General features: G+C 38.2%; 1 protein-coding gene across 1 annotated transcript in view; it reads left to right on the top strand.

Moving 5' to 3' along the window:
- The first annotated feature begins 32 nt into the window (after positions 1-32).
- chtopa (chromatin target of PRMT1a) overlaps positions 33-14657 on the top strand; it is a 27961-nt gene continuing 13336 nt past the window's right edge. Inside the window, exons 1-4 of the mRNA XM_057355723.1 lie at positions 33-316; positions 685-779; positions 1850-2000; positions 2324-2501. Of these exons, the coding sequence (XP_057211706.1) occupies positions 715-779; positions 1850-2000; positions 2324-2501 (394 nt within the window). The 5' untranslated portion in view covers positions 33-316; positions 685-714. The remainder of the gene's footprint in view (positions 317-684; positions 780-1849; positions 2001-2323; positions 2502-14657) is intronic.

The raw sequence follows: 14657 nt of genomic DNA, 5'->3' as shown, positions 1-14657 counted from the left end.
ACGTAGGTACTTCAGCGCACCATTTTCCTGTCTCGAGCAGTTGTTAGCAGCACCATTTTGTGATGAATGGGGCATGGCAGAGGTTGAGGCTAGATTCAAAATAAGCTTGTTCAAATACTGAGTTCTGTAGGGATACCGTTTTGCTTTTAGTACTTAGGAAAATATTTTGGGGCAAGAGACAATTGTATCACGTTACGAAGGTCATATAGAGAAGTTTTGAGTGAGAAACTAGTCAGTAACTCGTTAGCTACGCCGCTAAAAGATCTGCCCAGCCAACCAAAACGCTACTTCGTTGAGTTATTGAAAGAAAATACAGGTAAGAATGAAATCCAATTAAGTGACTGTATAGTAATGTGTTTTTATAATAGTCAAGTAACTTACGTGTCTAAGGACGAGTTTACTTATAAATCGTTGGGTCGTTAAATCACATAGTAACGTTAGGTTACTTCGAATGGCTAACAACACTGTAACGTTAATGGCACGTGTAATGTGATCATGTAATGCGGCGTCAACTTAAGGTAACATTAACGGTTAAATTAATCAACAATTGTGTTGCAAAGCCCAGTGATCTGCTTAGTCAGCATTTTTGGGGAACATTTTTCCTGGCAGCACACTTTTGATAGCCAAAGTTTCTGTTTCAATTGAGTTTTTGTCCTTCATTACAACGAGGCATTTTTTTCATAGGAGACATCCCACATTCCAGTCTGAAGAAACATGAGTGCCCCATCTTCTCAAATTGTCGTGCTGAAAAGCACCACCAAGGTGTCCCTGAATGAGCGGTGAGGCTCTACGCATCCTGACAGCATTATCTCAAGGCCAGGGGGAGAAAGCATACAAAGATAACTAGGGCAACAAGCCTCAAGACACGTGGGGAGACATCAGACCTGACATGGACGCTAAACTACCACACAATGTGAACCGCTTACCCAACGTGGCAGCAATTACTTGATGATCCTGTTGAGGCTATATGAAAGATCTTAGTGATGAATAAGCCAAACTTTGGCAAGGTATGGCAGCCCTGTTGTATAAGCGGAGCACACCCAAAGGTGAGAGGGTAATTGTGGTGAGGTAAGCTTACTGCACTTGAATTCTCTGCAGAAGAGCATCCTCAGCCATGGGATTGAGTTGATGTATACAGGATGGTGTATACACCAGGAGTACCATCCCTCTCTCACACAAACACTCTCTCTCTCCCTTAGAAGAACTTTTATCTTAACCTTCTATGAATTTCTGACTTTCTCTTTGGCTGTCTATGGAATAAGATGCCCAGTCCATACCTAGACGTGACCTGTCCACTATTCCTTTCTCGTCTTATCATAAACGTCATGCTGAAGTGCCGTACCAGGTCACGGTCTTGGCTGTAAGTGGCTGGGTAGCCAGACACCCCTCTAGCCCTGGGCCAGCTTGCAGTGTGTTGTCTCTGACTGATGGCATCACAACTGTTTGATGGTGACCTGTAAGTGGCAGTTGCTCTGAAAGAAGTCCACTAATCTCTTCTGACTATCTCATTCTGTTTTCCGAATTCATCACACCCTCTTCTGTTTATCCTACCTCTGTTCTTGAAACCACATAATAGGCTTTGATTCAGGTTAAATAAACCAGACAATGTGTTGGGGTGTCTCCAGACAGAGACAGAGAGAGAGAGAGAGAGAGAGAGTAAAGGAATGTGTGGTCTAAAAATGGGCATTCACTGAATTGCTACAGCTTCCACTGTAGCTGCGTCCATGCCTTGTGAAATGATTTGATTTGGAACCCTCCTTTCCTCGTATCCCCTCTCTCTTTTCCTCCTGTCTCTTTACCCCTCTTTCTTTCGCTTTCTATCTTCCCTCCTTCTGTTCTGTCCCACAAGCTTCACAAACATGATGAAGAACAAGCAGCCGACTGTGAGTAGCATCAGGGCCACCATGCAGCAGCAGCACACGGCCAGTGCACGGAACCGGCAACTTGCCCAGCAGATGGAGAACAGGCCCTCTGTGCAGGCTGCCCTGCAGCACAAACAGGTAAGAGCACATTCAGTTGAGGTAGTTTGTTATATTTGTCTGATCCTAAAGACCCAAGATTTAGAAAAGACATTAAATACATGAATTTTAAATACATTTACACTTGTAAATGCATACTTGCAGTAAATACTATAGCTAAGGCAGTAAATACTATAGGTAAGAAATTAAATGCTATGCAAATGGGTGTCTGTACTTTTGAGTCATAAAAATTAAGTTGCAGCAGTGTCATTGCGTTCTGCAATGGAACATGGAAGGAGATATAAAGCAGAATGTGCCAAAACAGTGCTTTTGCTCTAAACTGACTTGATATCACTCATCTGTAGAGCCTAAAGCAGCGGCTCGGGAAAAGCAACATCCAGGCCAGGTTGGGTCGGCCCATTGGCTCGTTGATGCGGGGAAGCACTGGAGGGCGGGGCTTCATCGGAGGATTGCGTGGACCTGGACGAGGACTGCGAGGAAGAGGCAGAGGCGGTGCTATGAGAGGAGCACTCTCTCTCAGAGGTCAGATTGCTGTGACTGCTTTTGCAAACAGAGACCATCTTATTATGTGCTGCTACTGGTTTAAGTCCAGTATGCTGGTAAAGGTGCAGTTTCGGCCTGCTCTCAAGACAACATACAATATGACAGCTGCTTTAGTGTTAATGTCCTTCACCAATGTAGCACCCGCCCTCTGAAATTCTTAATGTGCTGAATTAGTCTTTTTTTTATGGTTTAGTTTTGGGTTGTTGGGAGAGGTGTGATAACAGTTTTGTTAGTACTGCACCTGTTCTGTGTGCAAACAAAAAACAGCTGAGGTCTTTTTTACTTTTAGCCCCATAGGGTGTAGATGGTTAAAGCGCGAATTTTACTTCTACGTAGACGACGCCGTCGTGAGAATTTATGGTTCTGCGTTGAGAGTATGCGTCGTACTGCAATTACACCACCGAAACGCTAGTTGGCTCTTTATGTGTTTTCACGGGTTTGCTCTTCTTCGCCGATGTTTTGTTTGTATGCTAGTGTTTGCAAACGACAATGGAGGCTGATCGCATCTTAATGGAGTTGGAGCTGATCGAAACAGAAAAATGTGTAATCCGTTATATTATTAACCTTACTTTCATGTTAGAAGTTAAACAGATGTTATATTAAACTTAGTCTTGTCCACATTTTGGATTTTTATGTGTGTTCATTTAGATATTGTTGAAAAAAAGTATACTTTTCAAAGGGGTGTACTCCGCAGAGCACATACATAGATGTCAAAACTGTGTATTGAAATGATACCCTGATAGAATATCATATTTTGTCATGGACAACTCACCCTATTAATTGTTTAGTTAAAAATGAAACGAAATGCAACCAAGATCTGGAAGTGTCACAATTTTGTTCTTTATTTGCAAAAGAGTCAAAGAACAGAATATGTAAAAGTGCAAACTACTATACAATGCAATATTAACACAAATATAAAACTTTCAAAAAACTAGTAACAATAAAAGGTATTGAAAAACAAAAAATAAAACTATAAAGCCAATAAAGTGCAAAAGATCGTGCACAGCGTTTATAAAGTGCGAAGTTCTTCATGTCTTTTGCTGACACTCTTCCAAACCGACGTTAGAGGAAATCTCTCTCCAAGAATTTGTCGCCATCTGACAGTCTTTATAGTCCGCCGAAGAGGAGTCATACAGATGCGTGCATTTCCGAACCTCTTCAATCAGACGCTCAGTACTTGGTCGATGTCGATGCTTGCCATGTTGTTCTTTTGTGGACTCTGAACTTGCCGGAAGAAGACGCCAGAAATGCGTAGAAGGAAGTACGATGCTGCCAAACCGACCAATCACAGCGCTTGCGGTCCGCGTTGAGTTGACGTGTTGTTACATTTTTGGAGAGGTGCGCGTCAGGCTACGGCGTAGGGTACGCACAGGGTACGCGGCTCTGCGTAGGCTACGGCGTAGGTCCTATGCAGAACCATAAATTGGCCATTATTAAGGGTAAGCGTTTTTGGAGCGTCTAGTGAGTTGTCCTAAACTTTGCACCACGCTTGCCTTATTCGGCCGGTATGCAAACATCTTTCTTCAATAGAACCAAGCTAAGTTTCCGTTTGGTGCTTTGTGTAATAATCGATTGATTACTACATTTATTGCATGTATTATTGCATTGTGTATGGTGAGTGACATAGAGATACAGCATTTATTAGTGTTTAATTTTAGAGGAAAGAAAATGTCACACAAATCACACTAACAGTATGCGTTAATGTCTTTGTCATTCTGTAGCACACACATATTCTATAAAATACTTTAGGTAATTAGCTTTCTACTTAAAAAAATAACCTATATGTTCTGAGTTTTGTGGTGTTCTGTTTAGATCAGAGAAGTATTTGCACCCCAGATTATTTAAAGCAGACATGACGCATACTGTTTCTGACAATCTCATGTTAATCTTGAAAACCTATAGAGTAGTACTGCATCCTTCATATCTCCAAAGAGTCTTTAGTCTTATTACATTTGTAAAAGGCAGATACAGCTGTCAGCTTCTTTCTGAAAACAGTCAATCTCCTGGAGGTGTGTAGTAGGTGGGGCTAAAGCATCAGCACACAATACATCATTGCATTATCCCTGGATAATTTTAGATTAACTATTGGGCAACAGCTATGGATTATTTTAGTAATCTAATATTTTACAGATTATTCCATCAATTAATAAAGTATACGGACCAGATGTACTTTATTTCTTAAAGAACAATACAGTATACAAGAGAAAATAAGACGGGTCTCTTAAAATGAACAACTAATTTGTTTCCTTTTTGGAAAAATAAAAAATTTTATTGCTGAAATTTCATACATTAAAATCTGTGAAAACTAAGGCCATTTAGCGTATTTCATTGCCAAATTACATTCAAAATGCAATATAATACATTAATACAAATAAAAAACAGTAATAAAAATACAAAGAACAGCAGTTTAGTACACAGCAGTTTTCCACAGCAGTTTAGTACCACTTCAAAGTGGGCGGGGATTATAAATTTATCGTCATAGTTGCGCCGCCTCAACTGTAGTAGCATCATTGTGAACGCGACATAAACACATGCACAACACAGGAGTAATGGAGCATATCAATAGCAGCAAAACAAAATACTGCTAAAATACCAGAGAGTTTGGGAAATCTTACAGCAAAAAGAAGACAACGATCATTTGGTTTGCTCGACGGCGCACAATGGTAAACTAATGTAGCATTTAGCATTGCGTTAAGGGTCTCAATCTCTATATTACTGTTTCGAAGCATATAACAAAATACCAATATTACGTATTAAAATGCATATTCATTTGTTGCACATCCAATGACGCTGGTAATGATTCTCTCTGCCTAATAAGTGATCTCTGTGTAATAGGGGTGTAACGGTTCAAATTACTCACGGTTCGGTTTGTGTCACGGTTTTAGGGTTTCGGTTCGGTTTGTGCTATGTTCAGAGAAAAGGGACTACTGACAAATAAAAATAAGAACAAATAATGAAGCTACAAGTAACAGCACCAATAAAACAACAGAAAATAAAATAAGATGCTGTATATATACCTTTTTAAGGTAGAAATGGATTGAAGTAATCAAATAAAACATAAAATTGCATATGTACAAATTAAATAAAGATTAATCATAATTGAAGTTACAGAAGGCTTGAGTCACAAGCAGTGATTTCCTTGATTTCCAGTCAGTGATTTCCTTGACTTTTAACAGACAGCAGGAATATGCTGCTGTCGCTTTAAAAAAAATAAAACGGATCCAGTACACTGATACTGTACACATGCATTGTTTTTCGTCTGTTTCGTCCATTCACTTAAGACATAACCTACTATGTTTGCTAAGATACTCGACAAGAGGGGCATGTTGACCTACTTCGCGTGTGAATTTGTCCATTTTATGCGCTTCAAAGACCACTCAATATTTGCATCATGTCTGAGACTTTCCTTATGCGCGCTTTGGATCTTCTCACAGCGCGAAAGCGAGTTTTCTTGTGCGTCATCTTGCACTTAAATGTTTAAATTGGCAAGGCTTGAATGAGTGTAGTTTAAACGGCAACATGTGCTGTTCAGGTCTCACCTGCACTCGCGCGCTCACAACACCCGGATGATGAAATAGATGATGGTCATATTACAGCATACGTCAATCCTATTGAAATTTGTCTACTTTATTTGATTTGTTGTAGGTATTAAATGTGTATCCATCGACAAACATACATTAGCTTAACTTTGTCGGTCTGTTTTACACATTATAATTTCTAACGAACTATATTATAAATGCGTCATCAGATTTAAGATGAGCAGATTGGACTGAAATTCTCTTTATTTTACTTGACTTATTTTATTATCTTTAAGCAAAAATCAACTTCAAAGATTTACACTGGCAGCTCACAGCTGTTTTTGAATTACTGTTCATCAGCATGCCAGTAAAATAAGCTTCTTGAAGAGGTATTGCGCTTCAGAGTATTTAAAATAACGTAATGCTAAACTTGCGATGGCTGTAACTGAAATAAACGCGCGGTGTGTGTAACACTGGCCTTTCCCATTGAGCTCTGGTGTTTGCAAAGATAATATATTAACAAGGTGCGCCATTGCAATAAATTGGAAGAAATGCAATGCTATAAATGGCTGCCTGGAGGCGCTCTTGCTATGACATAAATAGCAGTCCGAAAGGCCACCGAGTGGCATGACTTTCATTAAACGGACTTTGGCATACTGCTGTAGATGCTCTTTCTGCATGTGCTGGGTGAGAGCAACACGAACGTGCTGCTTTCGTATGCAGTGTATAAATACATTCTTGATCTGCCAAATTCAGACATCATCACTTTACTACAACGGGCATAGAATAAAGCCACCCCGCATCTGTTCATCAGCATTATATTCAACAGCACATTGCTAAAAAACAATATATTAATTATATTTTTTTACACCGAGGAAAACTATGCCTTTACATTCATGATCGTAAGCTTTTTAAAAATCGGGGATTGTGACCTCACATGAGGCTTTGAGTTCCAAGTAAATATTATTCCATATACCGGGATATATTGTATATTACCATTTGTCCTGAAAATACAGAGATATGAATTCTGGTCAATATCGCCCAGCCCTAGTTGTAAGCAAAAGCAACGAGCTCAGTGATGAATCGCATTGCAGTGCTTGATTTAAAGCTAAATAAAAAAAGACAGTGGGTCTTATTCACTGATCAAGCAAATGCACAAATTTGTGTATGAATTTTTTTCCGTAAATAAATCATGCCTTCACCAAAAACTTGCATTGGTGATGCGAGGAGGAGCTTCAGGGCTTAGTGCACTTGTTTCTAAAAAAATGTTGAAAATTGAAAACGTTTCACTTAGTAGCACGATAAATTATCGACCATATCTGTATCGGCATCGGTCGATAAATGGTCATTTTTAATGTTATCGTATCGGCCGATAATAAATTATTAAATAAAAAATATACCAGAATAGTTTGAAGGTTAAAGAATCGTTAACCAGTGTAACGTAGGCTTGGTACATGATTTTCGGGGGGAAAAAGAGAACTAATGGTTACCTTGTTTTCTGCAGTGAATGTTTTCAAATAAAAGCAGTTGTCCACTTTTTGCCTTTTGTTTCAGTATTAGGGAATTTTATATTAATGTTTAATAACTATATATCGGTTATTGGCTTCCATTGTTTAAGAATTTTCGGTTATCGCAAATTTTACATATCGTTGCATCCCTAGTTTCACTTCCTAAATAATAAAAATATATTATGACTTGTATGTTTTCCCAGTACAAGTAATCTGTCTCTTATGACATGGGTCGTAGTAGGTTAGTGTTATTCTACACGTTGGTTGCATTAAAGGGATACTCCACCCAAAACGTATATTCTGTTATTTACCCTTAAATTGTTTCAATCCTGTATTAATGTATTTGTTCTGATGAACACAAAGAAAGATATTTGGAAAAATGTAAGCAACTGACATTTCTGGGACATCATTGACTACCATACTAGGAAAAATTATTGTATCTTTTTTTGCTCTGTTTAACAAAAAATAGATATTAGATGTACAGTACAGTTCTATGGCACCTTTGACTACCATTTTAATTTTTCCTACTGTAGTAGTCAATGATGTCCCAGAAATGTTAGTTGCCAACATATTTCCAAATCAATTTCTTTGTTTTCAACAGAACAAAAAATTTGCACAGGTTTGGAACAACTTGGGAGAGTAATTCATGACAGAATTTTTGGGTGGAGTATCCCTTTAAAGCGCCTGTTGTGTCATGCCTAATCTGACTGCCAGGTGCCGCTGTTTCAACACAAGTCATTCACTTTTCCACTGCGTAGTACTGCAACGGCTAGGTACATCAGGTCACTTTTGGGGGGTTTCCACTTTGTTCAGCACCTAACTTTTTTTAGTACCACCTCGGTTGAGGTTCCAAGTAGGGTTGCAGCTATCGATTATTTTAGTAATCAAGTGTTCTGCTGAATTTTCTATCGATTAATCGGGTATACGGATAATACATTTCTTTATTGAAGAGCAATACTAAATATACAAGAGAAAATAAGACCGGTCTCTTAAAATGAACAACTAATTTGTTTCCTTTTTAGAAAAAATAAATTATTGCTCAAATTGCATACATTAATATCTGTGAAAAGTTAACCCATTTAATACATTACATTGCCATATTGCATTCGAAATGAAATATAATACAAATGTATAAATAATAAGCATTAATAAAAATGGAAAGAATAATTTTAAGGTAAACAACTAACTTCAGCTAATGCATGATGCATTTAGTTTATCCAAATTAGTTTGTTTCTTTTACTATTAAATAGTAATATATTTGGCCACATAAAATACAGAGTTAACCAGACTTTTATTTTGGCAGGTTGTCGGAAGACGCTTATTTTTTTAGTATGTCCGTTTCTTCACTCAAACAATAAAACGTTTTATGAAATGAACTCTTAGAGCAACTCTGGAGATGATTAATGAAGTTCATGTGTTCATGTCCTCATAAAGCGCAGACAAATTCATGAGCATCACACGTGTAGCACGTTAAACTGTGCAGTTCATTCACTCGGACACGCAGAACAGACAGATGGCATGTGTAAATAACAGGATTTGGCATCCACTAGTCCACATCTAGTTTTATGGACTCAATGCAGCCGGAAAACAAGTTTCACTCGCAAAATAGATTAAAACCAAGTAAAAAAGCAGTTCACAATTTCAATAAGCTATCACTTATTTATCAGCATGAGAAATGCGTGTGAGCGTGTAAACAGACTAAAATGCGTGTGTCTCACGGTGAATGCGTGAGACTTGAGAGCCCTGTAACATGTATAGAGTTTAGCGGGATTGGGGAAACGCAGTGCTCTGTGTGAACTATTTAAATGGATTAAACAAAGCTTCTAGGCAACAAAAATTGCCTTGATGATTTTTTGTGTTCAAATTACTCGAGGAATCTTTTCAGCCCTAGTTCCAAGCGTAGCGTGCCTATACCAAAATGTGATGTGTTTACTCTAGGGCTGTGCAAAAATATCATACATGTAACTATCGCAATTTTTTTTTCAATAGTGTATCGATAGTGATACCTCTACTATCGATAATTTTTATTAAATCATGTCATATACATATGGCCAAAAGTAAGTGGAAGTGAGCATGGCGAAAAATATAAGAACGCTTCGAGCTCTCAGAGCAGATGTGTGGGTGTGCTTTGGTTTTCAAAAGAAGTCATGGAGTAATGAGTTATATAAAATAATGCTGTTTGTAAGCTTCGCAAGTCATGACACGAGTCACTTGGCTACTGCAGTGCATTAGACAGAAAGTTTATTAAGAAAAGTAACAATGACATTTATTGTGCTTTCACTGATGTGACACCAGCGCATTTACAGCACGGATGAAGCAGGGGTTTTATACTGCCCATGTTCAGTGTTTTAACTGTAATCAGGGCTCGACATTAACGCTTGTCCGCTTGTCCCGGACAAGTAAATGTTTTGTATGGGCAAGTGAGAGAGAATTTTACTTGCCTGACCGGACAAGTAACTTGAACAAATGAACAGTGCGACATATATGTAGAATAATAAGAATATATGCATTAGCAGAGCTGCGTGTTTGTCGTGGTTGTGCTTGTTTGTGTGTGACAATAATCAATGGCGCACCGCACTGAGTCCACGCGGACGAGGAATCCTGTTATTTAAATGTCATCTGGCTAGGGATGTAACGATTCACTCAGCTCACGATGCTATGCGATACACGATTCTGATCTCACGATGCGATTTATTCACGATTTACTCACGATTTATTTTTAAAAAATGAGTTGAAACAAATTAGAAATGAACAACTTCCCTTGCATTATTTCTTAAATGCTTTACGTTTCTTTGCATAATAAAATAATGTTTTATTTCAAATAACAAAAGTAAACTGCGATTTTATAACAAATTAATAATAGAAAAAGTCTCTTTAATATAAACAAACTAATACTGTCTGTGCTTTTCTTGGATTTTTTTGCATTTAAGAAATATCAGCATCCACGTTTAGGTTTGCAGTGAAAATAGCGGCCCCTGCTGTTCAAAGAATGTATAGCGATTCAGTTCAAGCCTCAACCGAATTGAATCGTCACTCATTATAACCGATTTTCAACCGGCTCACGGTGAATCGTTACATCCCTACATCTGGCTGTTCTAAGTGTCTGAGTGAATTATGTGCACAGTTTAACATACAACACGAGTGATGGTCGAGTATTTCTCTGCGCTGCACTGTATGAGGATATGAACACATGAACTTCATCTCCAGAGTTGCTCTGATAGTTTATTTTACGAGCGTTTTAGTGTTTGAGTGAAGCTATCTGCAAACAAGCGTCTTCCCAAAGACCCGTCAAAATAAAAGTCCCGTTAAATTGAACACTCAGACAAAAAATACTGTAATGTACTATTGAAAATTGAAGTGCCCTTGTAGTAAGTTGATAAACACTGTATACTATAGTAAAGTTCAAAAACAATATAGTAGGAATTTTACTGCAGTTTACTATAGTAAATACTATAGTAACCTACAGTAATTTATGTGGACAAATATTCCACTTGTGTAGTAAAAAAGGAAAAACACAGAACTTAGAAATATTAAAACAAATTTAGATAATCTAAAAATGATACGGCCCTAATTTATCCATCTGTATGTAACATTAATGTCTTTTGTCAGTTATCTGACTATTCATGTTGAACTACACTTGCACATTTCTGCCTGTGCTACCAAACTTTAAACCTCTCTAGCACCAGTGCTATGTGCAAAAAAATTTACAGCCTTAACACTGCTATAAAACAAAGGCAAGCAGTAATTATTAATAGTCACGGAGAGTAGGCCTATAACCAAATTCAGGCGGCCAAAGCGGACACTAGTTAAAATGCTTAGAAGCAAACTTGACCAATCTAAATCTGAAACAATTATATTGATTATATTATATTATAATTGAAATGAAATGAAATATCTTTTTTTTTTATCTTTGGACAAGTAATTTTTGTACTCGGAAAAGTGAATGTCAAATTTACTTGTCCGAAGGACAACCACATGACAATGCTTAATGTCAAGCCCTGTGTAATGCACCACAACAGCCAAGTGATTTGCGTGACCCACCTTATTCCCCTGTGCTACCCACTTGAGGGGCGCAATCCACAGTTTGAGAACCCAAACCTCTGATCTAAAGGTCCATGCATCGCACATCATGGCCACTCTGCAGAGGTAAGGGATGTTTTACACTTATCCTTACAGAAAACCCCCGGTGGTGAACAGCATGTTGTATTTCTAGCTCTACTTTTGACATTTTCTATTTAAAGTATTGCAATATATCGCAAATGTGTATCGTATCGAAATACATAGCAATATATTGTATCGTGACCATCTATCGTGATATGTATCGTATCGGGAGGCACTTGCCAATACACAGCCTTAGTTTACGCACAGATCACTGATCGGGCAGAGAGAAACATGAAAATATGCATTTAATAGCTTTCCTGTAGCTAGTGTTGTTTTTGGCGGCTTGTTTTAATTTGTTTTAGTCTAGTCTTTGTGTTAAGCTGTCATTTTAGTTTTTATTAGTTTTAGTCACGTTCATACTCTTTTTAGTCTTGTCAAGTTTCAGTCGACTGAAAGTCTGAGCATTTTAGTCTTATTTTAGTCAGAATTATCCATGACTATTTTCGTCTAGTTTTAGTCGACGAAAACTGATGACATTTTAGTGTAGTTTTAGTCGATGAAAATTGTATTTTAGTCTCTTTTTAGTAATGCAATTCTATTTAACCCAGTCAATATAGTATAAGTACCTAGTAGTATAGACGAAACCAAAATTTTCTTTAAGCCAAACCCATTTCAAACAAGGTTATCTTATTATATTATTGTTACCTTATAGACTCCGAATACATCCATTCCAGACACGGAAGACGTCTGATTTGAATTTACGGCCATAGGTAGGGGTGGGAATCTCTAGACACGATGTGATTCGATTACGATTCAGAGGGCTGCGATGCGATGATAAAACGATTCTCGATGCATGTTTTTCCTATACAAATTTTCTTTTTCTTGCTGTGTGACTATTAAAATCAAAGTATTTGTCATAACTCAGACCGATTTTACTTCCAATATCCTTTAGTAATACAACGAATGGAAGTGATTTCACAAGTCAACTGGAAGGTTACATTTGCCAGCATTGCAAAGAACCAACAGGAAAAGAGTGACTGCCCTCAGTGCCCTGTAGTAGCATACAGAATGCAGTAAATTAATGCAGACTTTTTTTGCACATAGCACTGGAGCTAGAGAGGTTTAAAGTTATAGTTCACTAAAGTATTTTTTGTCTGAGTGTTCAATTTAACGGGACTTTTATTTTGACGGGTCTTTGGGAAGACGCTTGAGTTTTTGTGTTTGCCAATAGCTTCACTCAAACAGTAAACGCTCGTAATATAAACTCTCAGAGCAACTCTGGAGATGAAGTTCATTTGTTCATATCCTCATACATTGCAGGCGCAGATAAATCCTCGACTATCACTCGTGTTGTATGTTAAACTGTGCACATAATTCACTCAGACACGCAGAACAGCCAGATGACATTTAAATAACAGGATTCCGCTCCGCATCTAGGTTAAAGCATCAGACGAAATAACTTCATAACATTTAGTCTCGTCTCGTTTTGGTCAACGAAAATGAAGAGACATTTTAGCATAGTTTTTATTTTGTAAACCACATTTAGTCTCGTTTTTATTCGTCAACAATATTGCGTTATACATTTAATTATAGTCATCGTCACATGACCAGCATTTACATTGCGTCTCGTTTTCGTCACGTGATAAAGGTTCGTTGACAACCATATTTCGTCATAATTTTCGTTGACGAAAGCAACACTACCTGTAGCTCAGTGGTGGTCAAGGTCATGGGTTCGATCCTAGGGATTGCTCATACTTGGAAACAAACATGTAGTATAATGCAATGTAAGTTGCTTTGGATAAAGGCGTCTGCCAAATGCGTAAATGTAGTAATTGCAGTTTGTTAAATGCTAGTGAATGACAGTAATATAGAGATTGAGACCCTTAACACAAAATTAGCTTCCCATCGTGCACCCTTGAGCAAACCAAATTATGTTGTTGTCTGCTCCTTGTAAGATTCCCCAAACTTTAGCTCCATTACTCCTGGGTTGTGCATTTGTTTTTGTCATGTTTACAATGATGCTACGGCAGTAGGGGCGGTGCAACTATGACTATAAATAACAAATCCACTTTGAAGCGCTACTAAACTACTTTGGCTCTGGTCTCAAATGCTGACAGGTACGGTCGTATATCATTAAACGCAATACAACTATAGGCTATACAAACTATACGCAAAGCCTTGCCATCACATCCGGGAAATAAGTCCGTAAATTTGAGTAAAATCATCCCGTGCGAATGCGTCACATGAAATACTGATGTGGGGAGGTCATTTATAAATCGAGGTCTCCAGATAATACTGATGCCGTGCGAAAACTGTGAATGGTGCTAATGTGTAACCTAACGTTACGCCTCGAACCAAATTCACAGGAGGCTCCAACTACGCAAACTGCTATCCAATCAAAGCGGTGGTCGTTTACTTCCAAGTGTCTTCAATGCAGCACGCCCATTAAAACCGAGCGTTTGCAGAGCTGGCCTCAAAACCTGGGTAGAAAATAGCCTATTACTTAATGATTTTGATGATTTTGAATATAAAAACCACGCGAACGTCATAAGTAGACCTCGTACAACAGTATAAAACAATAAACAACACCACTTCATCGCACCTTTGAACTGACAGAGTGTGTCTGCCTCCCGGACAGTGCAGGGAAGACTATTCCAAAGTTTAGGCGCTAGATAGGAAAAGGTCTACCACCTGCACTTGATTTTGAAATTCTAGGTATTACCAACTGACAAGGCGTCTGAGAGCGTAATGCACGTGAAGGACTGTAATACAAGAGAAGTTCACTCAAGTACTGAGGAGCTAAACCATGTAGGGCTTTATAGGTAATAAGCAAGATTTTAAAGTTAATGCGATGCTTAATAGGTAACCAGTGCAAGGTTGACAGAACCGGGCTAATATGTTCATACTTTTTTGTACGTGTAAGAACTCGAGCTGCCGTGTTTTGGACCAGTTGGAGTTTTTGTAATAAGCCTGCAGGGCAACCCCCTAACAGTGCATTACAGTAATCT

Source organism: Triplophysa rosa, linkage group LG16 (genome assembly GCF_024868665.1).
Source record: "Triplophysa rosa linkage group LG16, Trosa_1v2, whole genome shotgun sequence".
NCBI classification, from domain to species: domain Eukaryota; kingdom Metazoa; phylum Chordata; class Actinopteri; order Cypriniformes; family Nemacheilidae; genus Triplophysa; species Triplophysa rosa.
The sequence above is the reverse complement of the archived record's forward strand: the minus strand, read 5'-3'. Positions and strand labels throughout refer to the sequence as shown.